This window comes from Scyliorhinus torazame, chromosome 9, assembly GCF_047496885.1.
Source record: "Scyliorhinus torazame isolate Kashiwa2021f chromosome 9, sScyTor2.1, whole genome shotgun sequence".
NCBI lineage: Eukaryota > Metazoa > Chordata > Chondrichthyes > Carcharhiniformes > Scyliorhinidae > Scyliorhinus > Scyliorhinus torazame.
This window is the reverse complement of record NC_092715.1, coordinates 135,827,056-135,848,497: the sequence shown is the minus strand read 5'-3', so window position 1 is coordinate 135,848,497 and position 21,442 is coordinate 135,827,056. Positions and strand designations below refer to the sequence as shown.

Sequence of the window (21,442 nt, the reverse complement as noted above, 5' to 3'; positions counted from 1 at the left end):
CCAAACCCCCGGGATCTCTCCCCCAAACCCCCGGGATCTCTCCCCCAAACCCCCGGGATCTCTCCCCCAAACCCCCGGGATCTCTCCCCCAAACCCCCGGGATCTCTCCCCCAAACCCCCGGGATCTCTCCCCCAAACCCCCGGGATCTCTCCCCCAAACCCCCGGGATCTCTCCCCCAAACCCCCGGGATCTCTCCCCCAAACCCCCGGGATCTCTCCCCCAAACCCCCGGGATCTCTCCCCCAAACCCCCGGGATCTCTCCCCCAAACCCCCGGGATCTCTCCCCCAAACCCCCGGGATCTCTCCCCCAAACCCCCGGGATCTCCCCCCCCCATCTCGACAAACCCCCGGGGACTCCCCCCCCCGACAAACCCCCGGGATCTCCCCCCCCCCGCCCCCAAACCCCCGGGATCTCCGGCCCCCAAACCTCCGGGATCTACCCCCCAACCCCCCGGGATCTCCCGCCCCCAGACCCCCGGGATCTCTTCCCCCACCCCCCCACCCCCGACAAACCCCCGGGGTCTTCCCCCCCCCCCCACCCCGACAAACCCCCGGGATCTTCCGCCCCCCTCCCCCCCATCCTGACAAGACCCCGGGATCTCCCCCCCCCCCCCCACCCCGACAAACCCCCTGGATCTCCCCCCCGCCCCCAAACCCCCGGGATATCTCTTCCCTCCCCCACCCCCATAACCCCCGGGATTCCCCCCCCCCTCAAACCCCCGGGATCTCCCCCCGCCCCCAAACACCCGGGTTCTCCCCCACCCCGACAAACCCCGGGATCCCCCAAACCCCCGGGATCTGTCGTGTCCCCCCCAAATCCCCGGAATCTCCCCCCCCCCCAAATCCCTGGGATCTCCCCCCCCCCCAAATCCCTGGGATCCACCCCCCCCCCCAAATCCCTGGGATCTCCCCCCCCCCCAAATCCCTGGGATCTCCCCACCCCAAATCCCTGGTATCTCCCCACCCCAAATCCCCGGGATCTCCCCACCCCAAATCCCCGGGATCTCCCCACCCCAAATCCCCGGGATCTCCCCACCCCCAATCCCCGGGATCTCCCCCCCCCCCCAATTCCCCGCGGTCTCCCCCCGATTCCCCGGGATCTCCCCCACCCCCAATTCCCCGGGATCTCCCCCCCCCCAATTCCCCGGGATCTCCCCCCCCCCCAATTCCCCGGGATCTCCCCCCCCCAATTCCCCGGGATCTCCCCCCCCCAATTCCCCGGGATCTCCCCCCCCCAATTCCCCGGGATCTCCCCCCCCCCAATTCCCCGGGATCTCCCCCCCCCCAATTCCCCGGGATCTCCCCCCCCCCAATTCCCCGGGATCCCCCCCCCAATTCCCCGGGATCTCCCCCCAAATCCCTGGGGACTCCCCCCAAATCCCCGGGATCTCCCCCCCCCCAAATCCCCGGGATCTCCCCCCCCCCCAAATCCCCGGGATCTCCCCCCCCCCAAAACCCGGGGATCCCCCCCCAAAAAAATCCCCGGGATCTCTTCCCCCCCCCCAAATCCCCGGGATCTCCCCCCCCCCCCAAAAAAAATCCCCGGGATCTCTTTCCCCCCCCCCCCCCAAAAAAAAAATCCCCGGGATCTCTTCCCCCCCCCCCCCAAATCATCGAGACCTCATTCCCTCCCCCCAAATCCGCGGGATCTCTTCCCCCCCCCACCCAAATCCCTGGGATCTCTTCCCCCCCCCAAATCCCCGGGATCACTTTCCCCCCCAATTCCCGGGGATCTCTTTCCACCCCCCAAATCCCGGGGATCTCTTTCCCCCCCCAAATCCCGGGGATCTCTTTCCCCCCCCCCAAATCCCCGGGATCTCTTTCCCCCACCCCAAATCCCCGGGATCTCTTTCCCCACCCCACATCCCCGGGATCTCTTTCCCACCCCCCCCCCAAATCCCCGGGATCTTTTCCCTCCCCAAATCCCCAGGATCTCCCTCCACGCCTGCCCAAACCCCGGGATCTTCCTCCCCGCCCCCCCAAACCCCCGGGATATCCCTCCCCGCCCCCCCCCATACTCCCAGGATCTCACCGAAACACCGGGATCTCCCTCCCCCACCAAACTCCTGGGATTTCCCCCCCAAAAACCTCTGGGATCTCCCCCCTCTCTGCAAACCCCCGGGATCTCCCACCCCCGTCAAATGCCCGGGATCTCCTCTCTTTCTCCCCCCCCCCCCCCTCCCGACAAACCCCCAGGATCTCCCCATCCCCTGGGATTTCCCCTCCCCCCCCCCCATAAACCCCCAAATCTCCTAACCCCCCCAAAACTCCTGGGATTTCCACCCTCCCAAACCCCTGGGATCACCCCCCCCACCCCCAAAAAATACCTGTGATAGCCCCCTCCCCAAATCCCCGGGATCACTCTTTCCCCCACCCCAAAACCCCGGAATCTCATGTCTCTCCCCCCCCCCCCCCCAATCCCTGGGATCTCATCTCCACCACCCCGCGGGATCTCCCCCACCCTGTATCCTCCGGGTCAACCAAATGTGACGCTGGGAAACCAGGATGTTATGTGCCTATGACTCTTTTCTCACCCCGCCAGGACATGGGTTACATGCTGAATGCAGCTACCCAAGTGATCAGCCGAGCTGTAATCCCGAGTCTTGTAGTGTGCTATTTCCTCCATCGGCATCTTTGTGTCTGTCAAATCTAAATTATGGGAAGATTTGTGCTTCTGTTCCCTTGAACTTGGTTTGAAAGTGCACTTGTAACTCTTTGCAGTGTTGACGGAAAAAAACAAAAGCGATTGCTTATGAGAGGATAGTGTACTGTTAGTTTCTACTTTAAATCTTGGATCAGTATTGAATTTCAACATTGAATTTGTGGAAATTGCACTGAGTGCTTCCACATATTTGTGGCATTTATTATTCCTTCGAAATCTGAAAATGTACTTCAGAGTAATGGTATTTGTGATCTTGATGAGTGGCCCAGCAGATTGGATTGTTAGAAAAATATGAAAAGCAATCATGTTTTATTTCAATTTTGTACGAGAAGAACCAAGAAATACTGGAGTAAAGCTTGTAAAAATGGTTGGGGAAATCATAAGGGGCGATTCTCCGGCCTTGTTTCGCTCTAGCGAAATGAGGCCGGTGAATAGCGGGAAAGGCAGGAAACGAGATCTGCGCCAGGTGCCGAACAGTATGAGATTCAACTGGCCCGTTCCCGTAAGCGATCAGGACCTTCCCATGGCAAGACGAGAAACAAATGCCCACCTGTGACTGGGACAAGCTCCGCAGTACCTCGGCCATTCCAATCTGAGCGGGATGTGTCCCACAGAGCCTCATCAAAGTCTGCCTGGTACTGGGTCACATCCCCTAGCGAGGCGAACATTCTGTCGAGACTTTGGACCACGGCCGTCACCGTCAGCGCGCCGCCTTGGACACCTCGACTAATGCTGCTGATGTCGTGCACCAGGCTCTCCACAGCTGTCGCCACCCTAGCAGTGTTGGCCTCGGTGCCACGCTCTGAATGTCCGCACCCTGACTTCTCCATCAGCTCCGGGGTGACCTCTTCACAGACTCCGCATCTGGCTGAAACCCAGCTGTGTCCTAGGATCCAACAGACCTCTGACTGCTGTCTTGCCTGGGGGTTCCTGCCTCCACCTGATGGGCATCAGAGGTGAGGTGAGAGTGACTGCCCTTGACATCAAGGCAGCATTTCACCGAGTATGGCATCAAGGAGCCTATACTGTAGTCAATGGGAGTCAGGGGGGAAACTCTCAGGTGGTTGGAGTCATACCTGGCTCAAAGGAAGAAGGCTGGGGTAGTTGGAGGTCAATCATTTCCGCTGCAGGAGTTCCTCAGGGTAGTGTCCTAGGCCCAACCATCTTCAGCTGCTTCATCTATGACCTCCCTTCTATCATAAGGTCAGAAGTGGGGATGTTTGCGGGCGACTGCACAATGTTCAGCACCATTCGCAGCTTCTTGATAATTAAACAGTCTATGTCCAAATGCAGCAAGACCTGGACAATTTCCAGGCTTGGGCTGACAATTGGAAGTTACATTCGTGCCAGGCAATGACCATCTCCGACAAGAGAGGATACAACCATCGCCCCATGACATTCAATATCATTACCATTGCTGAATCCCCCACAATCCACATCTGGGGGAAACTGAACTGGACTAGCCACATTAATACTGCGGTTAGCAGAGCAGGTCAAAGGCTAGGAATCCTACGGCGAGTAACTCACCTCCTGACACCCCCCCCCCCCCCAAGCCTGTCCACCATCTACAAGGCACAGGTCAGGAGTGTAATGGAATACTCCATTTGCCTGGATGAGTGCAGTTCCAACAACATTCAAGAAGCTTGACACCATCCAGGACAAAGCAGCCCTTTTTGATTGCTCCTCCTTCCAAAAACATTCAAACCCTCTACCACCGAAGAACATTGGCAGCCGAGTGTAGCAGCTACAAGATGCACTGCAATAACTCACCAAGGTTCATAAGACAGCACCTTCCAAACCCACGACCATTACCATCTAGAAGGACATGAGCAGCAGATACCTGGGAACCCCACCAGCTGGAGGTTCCCTTCCAAGTCACTTACCACCCTGACTTGGAAACCTATTGCCATTCTTTCACTGTCGCTGAGGCAAAATCCTGGAACTCCCTCCCTAACAGCATAGTGGGTGTCCTTGCACCTGAAGTACTACAGCGGTTCTAGAACGCAACTCACCACCACCTTCTGAAGGGCAACTAGGGATGGGCAATAAATGCTGACCAAACCAGTAACGCTCACATCCCTTAAATGAATAAACAAAGGGCCCGCTCTCGTGTCCTGCATCCCACCGCCAGTCTGGGCCCTATCCTGGTGATTGTGGGAGAGCTTTCCCTGAGGAGAGACACAGAGGGCATCGTTAGCCGCACGCGTGGTTCACAGTGGTGGGCGGTAGGGATGTGACGGAAGGGTTGGGGTTTGAAGGGAGGGTGAATGGTGGGAGGGTTGGGTGTTGCATGGAGAATTGGGGGTGGATGTTCGTGTGGGGGCAGAACGGTCTCGGGGGGGGAATGGGGGCTCATTTGTTGGTGTGTACTCATTCGTGCTGCCCGGTGTAGGTCAGTGATCTTTTTCCGGCACTGGAGGTCAGTCTCTCCTGGTCACACTCCCGGCACTCACAGCCGCCACCACCTCGTCCCAGGCAACACTGGCTGCCCTATCGCTGACCCTCCGGGACCTTTGGGGAATAAGACATCCCTCTTGGCCTTCATTAGGAGCCTCCCCAGATCTACATTTCCGAATCTTGGGACCGTCTCCTGGACGCCATTGTTGGGAGCTGTCAGGGTTTGGCAGAGCAAGTGCTGCTCGATCTTATTAGCGGGGGGCTGGCGAACACGGTGGCGGTGAATCAGCTGGCGTGCCTTCATTTATGGCGAGAAGCCCGTGCGGCCTCTTTAAGTGGGCCAATTAACATTGAATAGCATTGCCGGTCTCGCTGGGCCGAGTGCCGGAAAGCTCGAGGCAGTTCCCGCTCGCTGCAACACTTTCTGGAGAATAAAGCTCATGGTGTCATAGAGGTCTACAGCACAGAAAAGGCCCTTTGCCCCATCGCATCTGCGTTGGTCAAAAACAACTCCCGAACTATTCACATCCCATTTTCCATCAATTGGCCCATAGCCTTGTATGCCTAGGCATTGCAAGTGTGCAACAAAATATTTAAATGTTATGTCTCCGCCATCCTTTCAAGCGGTGAGTTCCAGACTCCCACTGCCCTCTGGGTGAAAAATCTATTCCTCACATCCTCTTGCCCCCTGGTCATTGATCGCTCCACCATGTTTCTTCCTAACTTTTCTATCTGTGCCCTCATAATTTTATTCTTAAATATATTTCTTTTAAGCCCTGTTCTGTATCTAAAATTGCACTGAACTGTTCTGTGCCATGATATTGCATCTCTCAAAATAACGAGTGTTGTCATATTCCTAAGTACTTTAATTTTCTGCTTCCGTACCAGTTTCAATTAGCAGTAAACAGTTGAATGCTACCATTGTTTCTCATCATCAAGTGGGGTGTTTGAGCAAGAATCTCAGCTGTGCAGTGAATGCTGCACGCTCTGTTAATCTACAAAATTGGGGGAGGTTATATTACCTGTTGTGTATTTTTTTTGGTGTTTGGGGGCAGGGTGTTGATTTGGTGCAGAGGAAAGTTAAATCAGAATGAAAAGGAGAATATTGAGGGCCCCACATAGCAAAGCCTGAAGTGGATTTGTGGGCAGGGTTGGAGAAGGGATGACTAAAAGAAATGGATCATTCAGATAGTTTCGCTGGTTTGACTGAATTTGATTTGGAAGCATTTCTGATCATTGTGATGTGACGGTAATGTTGCAAAATTGAGTGTAAACCTGATGTAAACTGTTAACTTTAAAGTGACACTTGTGCAGCACAAAACATTTCATTTAAGCGAGCTTAAGGTAATCACTGACATGAAACCATGTAATATTTTTTAAAAGATAACCAACAATCAGAAGTTCTTCGTTGAACCATTTCACTGTGGGCAGCACGATAGCATAGTGGTTAGCACAGTTGCTTCACAGCTCCAGGGTCCCAGGTTCGATTCCCGGCTTGGGTCACTGTCTGTGCGGAGTCTGCATGTTCTCCCCTCGTCTGTGTGGGTTTCCTCCGGGTGCTCCGGTTTCCTCCCACAGTCCAAAGATGTGCAGGTTAGGTGGATTGGCCACGCTAAATTGCCCTTAGCTAAGGTTGGGTTATTGGTTTATGGGGATGGGGAGGTGTGGGCTTAGGCCGAGCAGTTGCCATACCAGGCTGTGATGATAGAAAGCATCCTATCTGGCTGCACCACAGCCTGGTATGGCAACTGCTCGGCCCAGGACCGCAAGAAACTTCAGAGTCTCGTGAACACCGCCCAGTCCATCACATGAACCTGCCTCCCATCCATTGACTCCATCTACACCTCTCGCTGCCTGGGGAAAGCGGGCAGCATAATCAAAGATCCCTCCCACCCGGCTTGCTCACTCTTCCAACTTCTTCTGTCGGGCAGGAGATGTAGAAGTCTGAGAACACTCACGAATAGACTCAAAAACAGCTTGTTCCCCGCTGTTACCAGACTCCTAGATGACCCTCTTATGGACTGACCTCATTAACACTACACCCTGTATGCTTCATCCGATGCCAGTGCTTATGTAGTTACATTATATATGTTGTGTTGCCCTATTATGTATTTTCTTTTATTCCCTTTTCTTTCCATGTACTTAATGATCTGTTGAGCTGCTCGCAGAAAAATACTTTTCACTGTACCTCGTAACACGTGTCAATAAACAAATCCAATCCAATCGTGGGATCAAAAAACCTGGAACACCCTCCTGAATCTGGTGTACTTGCACCAAATGGATTGCCGCTGTCCAAGAAGGCAGCTCATTACCATCTTGAGGGAAATTGGGAAACATGAGCATACAAATTAGGAGCAGGAGTCGGCCACTCAACCCCTCAAGCCTGCTCCGTCATTCAATAAGATCATGGGTGCAACCTCCACTTGATATTCCTGCCAACCCTCAAACCTTTGCTTATCAAAAATCTTCTTTCCTACCTCTGACTTAAAATATTAAAAAACTGTTTCTACCGCCTTTTGAGGAGGAGGCCTGAAAGCCTCATGGGGGGATGTGAATACATGCTAGCCTAGCCAGCGATGCCCACCTGTGAACAAAAATAAATAAATTGATGCCAGATACAAGTCCATAAACAAGGTAATGTTTTAATACTTTGCAAAAGTAACTGATCCTTAATTGAGTCAAAACATTGTGTTAATAACCCATTACAGTTCAATCTAATCTGTCATCAGATGTCCACACAACTGCAATAATCATTGGATAGCAATCAGAAGTGGAATACTTTGCAGCTTTCCACGCCCTACTCCTTTTTTTCGGCTGTAACACTGTGATCAATTTCCTCCACCACAACTTGAGATGTTGAGAGCATTCAAGCCAAAATAAACCAGGAAATTAACCTATGATCTTCCTGTCTTGAAAAGTTCAGTAATTCACTACAGGGTGCTCTTGTCCATTGAGTTTTCTTTCATGGTTGAGGCTATTTTATTTGCTTAAAACAAGTGACTGTTTAAAATGTAATTGAGAACTGATCTGCAGGAGTTGCTGATACCAACATCGTCGAGGAATCTAATAATGTGATAATGTAGTATTCGTGGTGTGACAGTGGTACTGTAAATTTGGTTACAATAATGTCCAGCCAGATCCCAGATGGTTTATTCTAGATATTTCAAATGGCTTTAAAGGTTCACGGTTATACTTGTTTTGAGCTTGACGTGTGCACATCTATGTTATATAACATTGTAGCCAGTTAAAATGGCTAACTCCCGATTTAGAATGGCTAACTCTCGATTTAAAATGGCGAACGGCAAAGGCTGATGGGAAAGTCAGCCAACAGGACACAAGCAAGCAGCTGCTCAACGTGTGTATTTACCTCCTGGAAAGGCCAGACAAGATCGATACCGGCAACCATCAGCATAATAAAACACCAGCCATCTGCATATTAATGAGCAATCCCCGGGAACAATGAGCAACATTTAGACACGTAAAGCCAACCCAGACTCGTCGGCGCCAGCAGAAGCCTACACGAAGGGAGGTGAACGACCACCTCCAGACCACCCATCGATCAGGGAACCCCTCCAGCATTGGAGAAAATCGAACCAAGTGATTGGGACAAAGTCCAATCACTTGGAACCAGGTACAGGGTCCACCCCGAAAGGCGGGAAGCCCCTGGGGACTATAAGAATTAAGACCAAGTTCAAATCCCCACTCTGCTTCTCTTCTTGACCGGGTCACTCAGGAACGCGAACCAACCCTTGACAGTGACCGGTCCAGCCATCGCTGAAATCGAGTAAGTCTTACTTCAACGCTCGCTACGAGATGGGCGCTCCTAGCTACCAATCTGTACCAACTTCGAATCCCGCAGGCTCAGAATCCGAACGAAAGGCCATTCGTTTCCCTGACCTGGTGGGCCAGTTCCAAGTTAAGTATTGGCCTGTTAGTTGTAAGAAGTAGCTTAGACGTAGAATTTATGCATGAGTAGTGATTACGGTGTATAATAAATGTGCTTTGATTTAAATCTTACTAATCGGTGTATTGGATTATTGATCATTACTTGGACTTGAACCACGTGGCGGTATCAGATAGATACCTGGCGACTCAAGAGCAAAGGTGATAAAACAGAGCAATTAAACGACGGCAAAAGTTAGCAACAACATCTTAAACACTATGGTAGGACTGGATGTTGTAATGAGTGAGACAGACATTTTCCTCTGGGAGCTGGGCTCAGGTCACTTATCCGACAAGCCTCTTTACTATGCTGTCAGTCAAAACATATTGAGAGATGAATTTGGGACATGCAATCCAGTTCCTCAGTGAATATGAGTAGGCAGCGTAAAGTTATTTCTAAATAGCACCTAAAGTCTACAATAAATTGGGAATGGTGTTTAATCATAGCAATTCTTGGCTCCAAAGAGATTCAATCGTACACAATATAAGTCCTCTGCTCCAAAAGGTTGAACACTGCTGCATCTAGTCTGAGTGAGTTGTAAATCTAAGAATCTTTTAAAGTTGGCCTTGTTGTCTGTTTAGGGCGACATTTTCCAAAACGGCATCGGCACAAAATTGTGGTAGAGGCTCGGTTTGATGGAGAGTTGCTGGCCACAGACCCAGTTGACCACAAAAGTCAGCCTGATTTTGTTACAGAACTTGCCTGGGAACTTGACAGAAGATCCTTGTATCAGCACAGGTATAGTGTTCATAAAATGGTTTTGGGAATGGATGTTTAATAAAGCAAAAAAACCTTCGATCCGACTGGAAGTTCTGTTCTCTATTGTTATGTCTCTATTACTTTTATTTGAACTGTGTGAGATGAAAGATGGTGATGAAGATGATTCCTCCTTTAGCTACTCACTGATTGCTGAGCTTTTATATATTTCTGGCACATTAGATATATTTTACCTGCACTATGAAAATGTAAATATTCCAAATGGTGATTTTATTTATTTTAGCTTAAGCAAACCATGAAACTTGACTAATATAAAGATATATGTTTCCTTGTAGGCTCCAACGCACACCCATCAAGCTATATTGTTATGCCATAGATTCTCTGTCATTAGCAAAGGAGTCTGTGGGTTATATCATTTTGGATTTGAGGTCTGTTCAAGAGACTAAACAGGTGTGTTGGTTTGTGTTTTCTCAATATTCAAGATTCAGAAGCATGGATCAAGATGTGCTAAACTTTTTAAATCATGTGGATTTGTCATTTGGCACTTTTACTTGTTAACATTGGTGTTTTCCTCCAAATAAGTCGAGGACAAAACTATATATATAAGAGGCATCGCCACTTGCTCACATTTTTGGCTTATGAATGTAGAATTGATGTTCCAATCTAGATTTATTTTTCAATCAGTGGTACCTGCCTTAAAATATTATTGTCATGCTTCAGTTCAAGCACCAGATTAGTATTTTATAATAATAATAATCGCTTATTGTCACAAGTAGGCTTCAATGAAGTTACTGTGAAAAGCCCTTCGTCGCCACATTCCGGCGCCTGTTCAGGGAGGCCAGTACGGGAATTGAACCCGCTCTGCTGGCCTTGTTCTGCATTACAAGCCAGCTGTTCAGCCCGTTGTGCTAAACCAGCCCCTAATTATGAAACAGAAGGTCAAACATTCATTCTCGGCGGCTGATATAATTGCATCAAAGTCATCAAAAATGGATTGGTTACAGAAATTTGGAAAAGAACATAAATTATATGGATGACTGAGAGAAGTTGGAAGTGTTGTTCTTGAAGCAGAGAAAATGAGAAGATTTAATTTTAATCAAGGTGTTCACAATTGTATGGTGTGTTGATAGTGTGAACAGAAATAAATTATTTCTGCTGGTAGATGCTGCGGTAACCCAGTGAGCACTGATTTAAGTAATGAACGAAAAGACCAGAGGGGATACGAGAAGAATGTCTTTTATGCAGTGTGTTGTTATGATCGAGTATGCACAGTCTGAAAGAGTGGTGGAAGCATATCCAATAGCAATTTTGAAAAATAAATTGCTAAGTACTTGAAGGGGATAAATTGCAGAACTGTGGATAAAGAGCCAGGAAGTTGGACCAATTGAATAGCTCTTTGAAAGCACTGGCACAGAGAGCCAAATGGTTTTCTGTGTTGTATGATTCTATAAAAGGAAAAAATAAACAAAAAGCAAGTCATTCTGTTTTTAAAAAAAAACCAAACAATTCAACGTTTTGTAACTCTCTCAGTATCTAAAGAACTGACACAAAAAGTGGTAACATTAAATGCCAAATGGTTGTAATTGGAGTTAACTGAGCAATGAAGTAAGGATTTCCTTTACTTGTAATTGACCGTAGTGTGCATTTGCTGATGTTGAACAGATTGTGTCTTCATCTTTCATGGCCTAACTTCCTGGGCATGGAGGGATGACAGCAATTAAAATAGGAAGCTACTATTTTGCAATTTGACTTTTTTATTATTTAAGTTTGTTGTTCGAATTCTTCAGATAACCGATCCTTGATTGTTTTTGAAGCATTTATTGTAATTAATAAATTGGTCTTTGTTTTTCTGAAAGTGGCTTGCGTATAAACGGTGAGATTTACTTTTTAAAAAAATATATGTTTTTTTAAAACATAACACAGAACTTTGTACATTGGATTCCCCTCGTACCTATCGACTTTCCCAAACGTTTATGTATGTTCTTGCTCAAGTGCCCCTTGGAAAAACCCAATTCCCCATCCACCCTTCTTCCCCCCCCCCCGAAAGAGATGCCCCCCCCCCCCCCCCGGGTTGCTGCTGCTGCTGACCGAACTTCATCTAATGCTCTGCGAGATAGTCTAGGAACGGTTGCCACCGCCCGGAGAACCCCTGCACAGACCCTCTCAAGGCAAACTTTATTCTCTCCAACTTGATAAACCCTGCCATGTCATTTATCCAGGCTTCCGCACTGGGGGGCTTCGCATCTTTCCACACTAACAAGATCCTCCGCTGGGCTACCAGTGACGCAAAGGCCAGAATGCCGGCCTCTTTCGCCTCCTGCACACCCAGCTCATCCGCCACTCCAAATAGTGCTAGCCCCCAACTTGGCTTGACCTGGACTTTCACCACCTTAGATATGGCTCTCGCAACTCCCCTCCAGAACCCATCCAGTGCCGGGCACGACCAGAACATATGGGCGTGGTTCGCCTGGCTTCCTGAGCACCTCTTACATCTGTCCTCCACCCTGAAGAACCTACTCGGCCTCGCCCCCGTCATATGCGCTCTGTGAATAACCTTAATCAGGTTAAGCCTGGCACATGAGGAAGAGGAATTAACCATACTCAGGGCATCAGCCCACAGACCCTCTTCAATCTCCTCCCCCAAATCCTCCTCCCATTTACCCTTCATCTCCTCTACCAAAGCCTCCCCCTCTTCTTTCATCTCCTGATATATTGCCGAAACCTTGCCCTCTCCGACCCATACACCCGAAATCACCCTGTCCTGAATCCCCTGTTCCGGGAGCAATGGAAATTCCCTCACCTGTCGCCTCACAAACGCCCTCACTTGCATGTACCTGAACGCGTTTCCCGGGGGTATCCCAAACCTCTCCTCCAGCGCCCCTAGGCTCGCAAACGTCCCATCAATGAACAGGACCCCCATTCTTCTAATCCCTGCCCGATGCCAGCTCTGAAACCCCCCGTCCATCCTTCCTGTGACAAACCGATGGTTACCCCTGATCGGGGACAACACCGAGGCTCCCATCTCACCCCTGTGCCGTCTCCACTGGCCCCAGATCTTTAGCGTTGCCGCCACCACCGGACTCGTGGTGTACCTTGTCGGCGAGAGCGGCAGCGGTGCCGTCACCAGCGGCCCCAGGCTCGTTCCTTTGCAGGACGCCATCTCCAACCTCTTCCATGCTGCTCCCTCTCCCTCCATCACCCACTTACGGATCATCACCACATTGGCTGCCCAGTAGTAGCCACCCAGATTCGGCAACGCCAGCCCTCCTCTATCTCTACTACGCTCCTTACCCTCGGGGTCTTGTTTGCCCACACAAAACCCATAATGCTCCTGCCTTCCCTCTTTTTTAAAAAAAAAAAAAGGCCTTGGTGATCACAATTGGAAGGCACTGGAACGCAAAAAGAAACCTCGGCAGGACCACCATTTTAATCGACTGTACTCTGCCCGCGAGCGAGAGTGGCAACATGTCCCATCGTTTGAAGTCCTCCTTCATCTGCTCCACCAGCCGCGTTAAATCAAGTTTATGCAGGGCCCCCCAGCTCCTAGCTATTTGGATCCCCAAGTACCGAAAGCTCCTTTCCGCCCTCCTCAACAGTAGATCGTCTATCCCTCTTCCCTGGTCCCCTGGATGCACCACGAAGAGCTCACCTTTCCCTACATTGAGCGTACAGCCCGAAAAGTCCCCAAACTCCCTTAGAATCTGCATGACCTCCATCATCCCCATCACTGGATCCGCCACATACAGCAACAGGTCATCCGCATATAGCGACGCCCGATGCTCTTCTCCCCCTCGGACCACCCCCCTCCATTCCCTGGACTCCCTTAATGCCATGGCCAAAGGTTCAATTGCTAATGCAAACAACAGGTGGGACAGGGGGCACCCCTGCCTCGTCCCTCGATACAGCCGAAAATACTCCGACCTCCGCCGATTTGTAACCACACTTGGCCACCGGGGCTCTATATAGGAGCTTAACCCAGCTAATAAACCCTCCGCCGAACCCAAACCTCCGCAACACTTCCCAGAGATACTCCCACTCTACTCGGTCAAAGGCCTTCTCTGCGTCCATAGCTGCCACCCTCTCCCTCCACCGATGGCATCATTATCACGTTTAGGAGCCTCCGCACATTGGTGTTTAGCTGCCTGCCCTTTACAAATCCCGTCTCGTCCTCGTGAATCACCCCCGGGACACAGTCCTCGATCCTCGTAGTCGGCACTTTTGCCAGCAATTTGGCATCCACGTTGAGGAGCGAGATCGGCCTGTACGACCCACATTGCAGTGGGTCCTTATCCCGCTTCAGGATCAAAGAGATCATCGCCTCTGACATTGTCGGGGGCAGGGTCCCCCCCCCTCCCTTGCCTCGTTGAAAGTCCTCACCAGCAACGGGGCTAACAGGTCTACGTACTTCCTATAGAACTCAACCGGGAACCCATCCGGTCCCGGGGCCTTCCCTGCCTGCATGCTGCTCCCCAGTCCTTTAATCAGCTCCTCCAACCCAATTGCCGCCCCCAAACCAGCCACCTCCTGCTCCTCCACCCTCTGGAACCTCAGTTGGTCCAGGAATCGTCGCATCCCCTCTTCCCCCGCTGGGGGCTGGGACCTGTACAGCTCCTCATAGAAGGTCTTGAATGCCCCATTTACTTTCACCGCACTCCGCACCGTAGTTCCCCTTCCATCCTTAACTCCACCTATCTCCCTCGCTGCCATTCTCTTACAGAGCTGGTGTGCCAGCATCCGGCTCGCCTTCTCCCCATACTCGTACGTCGCCCCCTGTGCTTTCCTCCACTGTGCCTCTGCCTTCCCTGTGGTCAACAGGTGGAACTCCGTCTGGAGACTTCGCCTCTCCCTGAATAGTCCCTCTTCAGGGGCCTCTGCATATCTCCTGTCCACACTCAAAATCTCCCCCACAAACCTCTCCCTTTCCCTGCTCTCTCTCTTCTCCCTATGAGCCCTGAGGGAGATTAACTCTCCCCTAATCACTGCCTTCAGCGCCTCCCATACTACCCCCACCTGCACCTCCCCGTTGTCGTTGGCCTCCAAATATCTTTCAATGCACTCCCGCACACCACCTCATCTGCCAGTAGTCCCACATCCAGCCGCCACAACGGGCGTTGGTCCCTCTCCTTTCCCAACTTCAGTTCCACCCAGTGCGGGGCGTGGTCTGAAATGGCTATGGCCGAATACTCTGTTCTCTCCACTTTCGGGATCAGCGCCCTACCCAGAACAAAAAAATCTATCCTGGAGTAGGCTTTGTGTACGTGGGAGAAAAAAGAAAATTCTCTGGCCAGAGGCCTGGCAAATCTCCACGGATCCACTCCCCCCATCTGGTCCATAAACCCCCTAAGCACCTTGGCCGCAGCCGACCTCTTTCCGGTCCTAGATCTGGAGCGATCCAGTGCTGGGTCCAACACCGTGTTGAAATTCCCACCCATTATCGAGCTTCCTACCTCCAGGTCCAGGATGCGCCCCAACATACGCTTCATGAATCCAGCATCGTCCCAGTTCGGGGCGTATACATTTACCAATACCACCCACGTCCCCTGCAGCCTACCGCTCACCATCACGTATCGACCTCCATTGTCCGCTACTATGTTCTTGGCCTCAAACGACACCCGCTTCCCCACCAGTATTGCCACCCCTCTATTCTTCGCATCCAGCCCCGAATGGAATACCTGCCCTACCCATCACTTTCTTAACCTGACCTGGTCTGCCACCTTCAGATGTGCCTCCTGAAGCATGACCACGTCTGCCTTCAGTCCCTTGAAGTGTGCGAACACTCGGGCCCTCTTAACCGGCCCATTTAGGCCCCTCACATTCCACGTTATCAGCCGGATTGGGGGGCTCTTCCCCCCCCCCCCCCCCCCCCCCCCCCCCCGTGTAGAAATCCCTCCTCCACCTTGCGCTCCTCCATTTCCCCCCCCCCCTCCGCCCTTCCCTAACGCGGGAAAAAGCCTGCGCTTTCCTGAGCCAGCCCCGCCCCCTGTGGCGCAGCTCCTGTTGTGGCCTTATCCCAATTCCCCCATCCCCGGGTCTCACCTCCCTCCAGCACCGACGCCCACATTCCCCACAGTCTCCCCAGCAAATCTCTTCTCCCATCCCCATCCATCGTCCCACCCATGAAACATTCTTTACACATATTTACAACCCTGTACACAATCAACATCTCCCCCACAACCACAGACCATCAGTTTGAGTCCAATTTTTCCGTTTGGATAAAGGTCCAAGCCTCTTCTGGCATTTCAAAATAGTGGTGTCGATCCTGAAATGTGACCCACAGTCCCGCTGGCTGCAGCATTCCGAATCTCACCCTCTTTCTATGCAGCACCGCCTTGGCCCGATTGAAGCCAGCTCTCCTCTTTGCCTCCTCCGCGCTCCAGTCCTGATAGACTCGGATCACCGCTTTCTCCCATCTACAGCTCTGCTCTTTCTTGGCCCATCTCAGGACACTCTCTCTGTCCGCGAAACGATGGAACATCACCACTATCGCCCTTGGCGGCTCGCCAGCCTTGGGTCTCCTCGCCAGGACCCGGAGAGCCCCTTCTAGCTCCAGGGGGCTTGGAGAGGCCTCTGCACCCATCAGCGAATGGGGCATTGTGCTCACATACGCCCCGGCATCGGCCCCCTCCACCCCTTCAGGGAGACCCAGAATCCGGAGATTCTTCCTTCTCGACCTGTTCTCCAGGTCCTCTAATCTTGCGGCCCACTTCTTGTGCAGCGCCTCGTGCGCCTCCATCTTCACCGCCAGGCCCAAGATCTTGTCCTCGGGTTCTCGTTGGTTTTGTCCCTCACCTCCCGGAGCTCTATCTCCTGGGCCTTCTGGGTCTCCTTGAGCCCCTCGATCGCCGTCAGCAGTGGCGCCAGCACCTCCTTTTTAAGCTCCTCCATGCAGCGCCTGAGAAACTCCTGCTGATCCGGCCCCCGTGCTGCTCGATCTCCGCCCTCCGCCATCTTGTTTTTTCCCCCTGGTTTCTGCCGCTGCTCCAAAGCCACTTTTTCCCCCGCTCCACTTCTGGTCCCCTCCATACACGACAGAAGGGGGACCTTGCTCTCACCTTCCCACACTGGAATCGGTCGAAAAATTTCAGTTGGGGCTCCTGCGGAGAGCCCAAAAGTCCGTTCTAGCGGGAGCCGCCGAAATGTGCAGATTAGCTCTGCATCGCCGCAACCGGAAGTGCTGATTTACTGAATATAAGGAGGCATTCAATGAAAATGCAGCACTTCGTACGTTTGTTGCCAGCTGCACTTGTTAAATGAGAAATGTACGCTTTTCCTATTGCAAATTCAGATTGGTTTGAATTTTTTACTGTAGACCTCCAAATGGTATCCCTTGCTTAGCAGCAAATACACAAAAAGTAAACCTGAGATCAAGATTGGCATTGTGTTGGAGACTGATAGTAAGCCACAGGTGGAAGGTTTTAAAGCTAAAGAGGCACCACCAAGAGATGGAAGAAGTAAGTGTATTTCTCGCCACTAACTAATTTTATTTAACTGAATTTACAGTCTCTATTTGAATAAACAAACCTTGTGTTAAGACTGTATAAACAGCAAAATCATCCATAGAGCTCCAAAGTTTTCAACACACGATCTGTTGGGATCTGATCTGAGAACATAACGCTGAAAGATAAGTAATTTCATTTTGGTAATCCTAGCTGAGTGTGTGACAATCAATGTATCATTATTAAGCTGACTTTTATATTTTTATTCTTGTGTCATGTAAGGTCGCAGGGTTTCAGTTTCATTTAGGTTTGGGTGATGAGCCTTGGTGCCTCGAAGTCTGGATGGACTTGTGGCTGAAAGGTCTGTCTTTGGGATTTGTTATGTACACAATTACAATCCCTGATTTTCAAGAGATGGGTTGAGAGTTCAGGGATACAAAAGCAAAGTAGAGAAGTCGAGCGACAACGGTCAAGTGAAACAGATTCAGTGGTCAAGTCACACACTCAGCTCGGATAGAGTGGCAGTTCAGTCAGTGTGTGTCAGAGAGGGAAGACATGTCAGCTCCCTGAGAAGAAAGATGACCAGGCTCGTGGGACAATAGTTAACTGAATAGTCAGTTATAGGATTCTAATGTGATCAGTTTAGCGGTGATGCCACTGAAACAGTGAGATTAAAGTGCAGTTATTTTTGGGTGACTTGAGGAGAGGGCGAGAAGCATCAAATGAATACTCAAGAATTCACCAAGACAAAACCACGTGTGCAGGCCTAAGCAAGAAGACTTTGGGCGCGATTTAACTTGCAAAAAAACAGTGACCAGTTTTGGGCACATACAGCGGGGTGTTTCTTACTGCCTGCAGAGCCAAGAACGACCCCGCTGTCTGACTGGGCTCGACCTTTTTTGGGCCACGGTCAGGAACACCCCACTAGAGGCCGTACTTACCTCATCTCCTGCACTGACGTGCTAGCTTTTCAGTGCAGGAAGATGAGTCACTGATTGGTCATCCGACCTTTTGACACCCCCAATGGCCTGTATGCGGTTGCGCAGTTGTTTGAAGGCAAGTAGTGAGGGTGTGGGAATGGCCTTGGCAAGCTGTTAGTCTTCATTGTTGACGTGTTGAAGGCTCCGAAGAAGATGTCGTAGATTCTCCGCTCCGTGGAAGTACTGGACAACGAAGGGTACTCTGTCGGTTGTATCCTGTGTTTGTCTTCTGAGGAGGACGTTGCGTTTTTTGCTGTGGCGCGTTGGAACTGTCGATTGATGAGTCGAGCGCCATATCCCGTTCTTACGAGGGCGTCTTTCATTGTCTGTTAAATTCCTCCTCCTCTTGAGCAGATCCTGTGTATACGGAGGGCTTGTCCATGGGGGATGGCAGTGACAATGGATGAACGGATATCGCGTGACAATCACCAGGCAGGAATGTTCCCTTCCAGTCGGGGCACACTTCAGCAGTCAAGGGCATTCAGTCTCTGATCTTGGGTAAGCGTTTTCTAAGGCGGCCTTCAGGACGCACGACAACGCAGAATCGCCGGGCAAAAACTGATAGCCAGGTTCCGCATGCATGAGTACAGCCTCAACCGGGACCTTGGATTCATGTCTCATTACATTCACCCCTCACCATCTGGCCTGGGCTTGCGAAATCTTACCAACTGTCTTGGCTTGCGATAATTCACACCTCTTTAACCTGTGGTTGTTCCTCTCTCCAGTCGCACCGTCTGGACCTGTAAAGACTTAATTACCTGCAAAGACTCAGATTCAATGTATCGTCTTGCATCATTGAATTTGTCTATATATGTGGTTGCAGAACCCACCTCTTCATTCATCTGAAGAAGGAGCTGCGCTCCAAAAGCTAGTGATTTGAAACAAACCTGTTGGACTTTAACCTGGTGTTGTAAGACCTCTTACTGTGTTTGGGGAAAGGAGAGGTCCCTTTTTGTTTCATTTTGTGCGAGTCTTTGTTTTTGTGGTCAAGAATAAAGGAATTTTTATTTTTTAAAATAATTTTTATTAAAGGTTTTCACAAAATATCAATAACAAAATGAGAAAGAAAAAAGAACCCAACAGTAAGTACAAAACACAATCTAAAAAAGCAACCCCACAAAAGGTGTATACGCTCCGTCAGACCTTCCAGTGTAAATAACATAAACAAAAATAAAGTAAACCCCCCCCCCCCCGCCCGGAGCTGCTGCTGCCATTGACCAACGTCTAACGTTCTGCCAGAAATCTAAGAACGGTTGCCACCGCCTAAAGAGCCCTTGTACCGACCCCCTCAAGGTGAATTTCACCCTCTCCAATTTAATGAACCCTGCCATATCGCTGATCCAGGATTCCACGCTTGGGGGCCTTGCATCTTTCCACTGAAGGAGAATCCTTCGCCGGGCTACCAGGGACGCAAAAGCCAGAATTCCAGCCTCTTTCGCCTCCTGCACTCCCGGCTCCTCTGCCACCCCAAATATTGCGAGCCCCCAGCCCGGTCTGACCCTGGATCCTACCACCCTCGACACCATCCTCGCTACGCCCTTCCAAAATTCCTCCAGCGCTGGGCATGCCCAGAACATATGGGTGTGATTTGCTGGGCTCCCTGAGCACCTAACACACCTGCCCTCGCCCCCAAAGAACCGGCTCATCCTTGTCCCGGTCATGTGTGCCCTGTGCAGCACCTTAAACTGTATGAGGCTGAGCCTCGTGCACGAAGAGGAAGATTTCACCCTCACTAGGGCATCTGCCCACGTACCCTCTTCGATCTCCTCTCCCAACTCCTCCCCCCACTTACCTTTCAACTCCACCACCGAGGCCTCCTCCTCCTCCTGCATCACCTGGTACGTTTCCGAGATCCCCCCCCCCCCCCCCCGAGAGCACCCTGTCCTGTACTGTGTGTGGCAGTAGCCGTGGGAATTCCACCACCTGCCGTTTGGCAAACGCCCTTACCTGTAAGTACCTGAAGGTGTTCCCCAGGGGAGCCCGTACTTCTCCTCCAGCTCACCCAAGCTCGCGAACTTCCCGTCCACAAACAGGTCCCCCAACTTTCGTATCCCTGCCCTGTGCCACCCTGAAAACCCTCCACCTGTTCTTCCTGGGGCGAACCGGTGGTTCCCCTGTAACGTGGTCCACGCCGAGGCCCCAACTTCCCCCCCCCCCCTATGCCGCCTGCACTGCCCCCAAATTTTGAGGGCCGCCACCACCACCGGGCTCGTGGTATACCTCCCTGGAGGGAGCGGCAGACAGGACGCCATCTCCAGCCTCTTCCATGCAGCCCCCTCCCCCTCCCCCACCCACTTGCGCACCATTGTTGCATTGGCGGCCCAGTAGTACCCACAGAGATTGGGCAGCGCCAGCCCCCTCCTATCTCTACTCCGCTCCAGGAACACCCTTCTCACCCTCGGAGTCCCTCGCGCCCACACAAACCCCATTATACTCCTGTTAACCCGCCTGAAAAAAGCCTTCGGGATAAACACGGGGAGGCACTGGAACAGGAACAAAAACCTTGGGAGCACCGTCATTTTGATTGACTGCACCCTACCCGCCAAGGACAGCGGCAACGCGTCCCACCTCTTGAACTCCTCCTAGGAATTTTTAATCTTACAAACCGTAGTTCAATACCTTTTGGTTTTACTTTGAGAATTTTATTTGTCTACATGTAGGATGTAGGTGTAACTGTATAGGACAATAACTAGTTTAAGAGTTTAGTAGCTGAAGTTTTAAAATTTGTGGAGAGAGGTGTTGCGTGCAAAATCACAAGTTTACTTATTCAGTTATTTGGTGTATTGGAAGAATGAAATTGAAATTCCCACATCTGTTATTTATGTCACTGATTTTGTATGGAATGTTGTTTTTACTGGGTAACAGAGTTTGGATCCCTACGCCAACCATCTCAAAATAAATACTCAGTAGTTGGGACAAGTATAATGTAGTATTCCAAAGATAGATAAATAATTTGATCATACTTGAAACTCCAGGGCACGGCACAGAGGCTGTTGTAATATACTTCTCTATGTCAATGATCGCCTTAAAAATACCTTACCGTATCATCAGGATCTGACTTATCCCAACATTAATTGGATTCCGATATCCAGGTTAAATCTCCAACAGGTATTTTTATTGCAAAAGGTATGACCTGTTCTGTTGTAACAGATTAGCTAGAGTATTGAACGGCACGGCAGCACAGTGGTTCGCACTACTGCCTCACAGCGCCAGCGGGCTCAATTCCGGGCCTTGGGTGACTGACTGTGGAGTTTACACTTTCACTCCACATCTGTGTGGGTTTCCTCCAGGTGCTCTGGTTCCTCA

At 50.9% G+C, this 21,442-nt stretch overlaps 1 protein-coding gene across 3 annotated transcripts in view; it reads left to right on the top strand.

Moving 5' to 3' along the window:
- Positions 1-21,442, top strand: part of cep120 (centrosomal protein 120) — a 133,021-nt gene that overhangs the window by 10,550 nt on the left and 101,029 nt on the right. For 2 of the 3 annotated variants that reach the window (XM_072516544.1, XM_072516545.1), the window contains exons 2-4: positions 9,585-9,741; positions 10,056-10,170; positions 17,030-17,171. In XM_072516544.1, coding sequence (XP_072372645.1) covers positions 9,585-9,741; positions 10,056-10,170; positions 17,030-17,171 — 414 coding nt within the window. The remainder of the gene's footprint in view (positions 1-9,584; positions 9,742-10,055; positions 10,171-17,029; positions 17,172-21,442) is intronic. The other variant, XM_072516546.1, reaches the window with a different exon arrangement.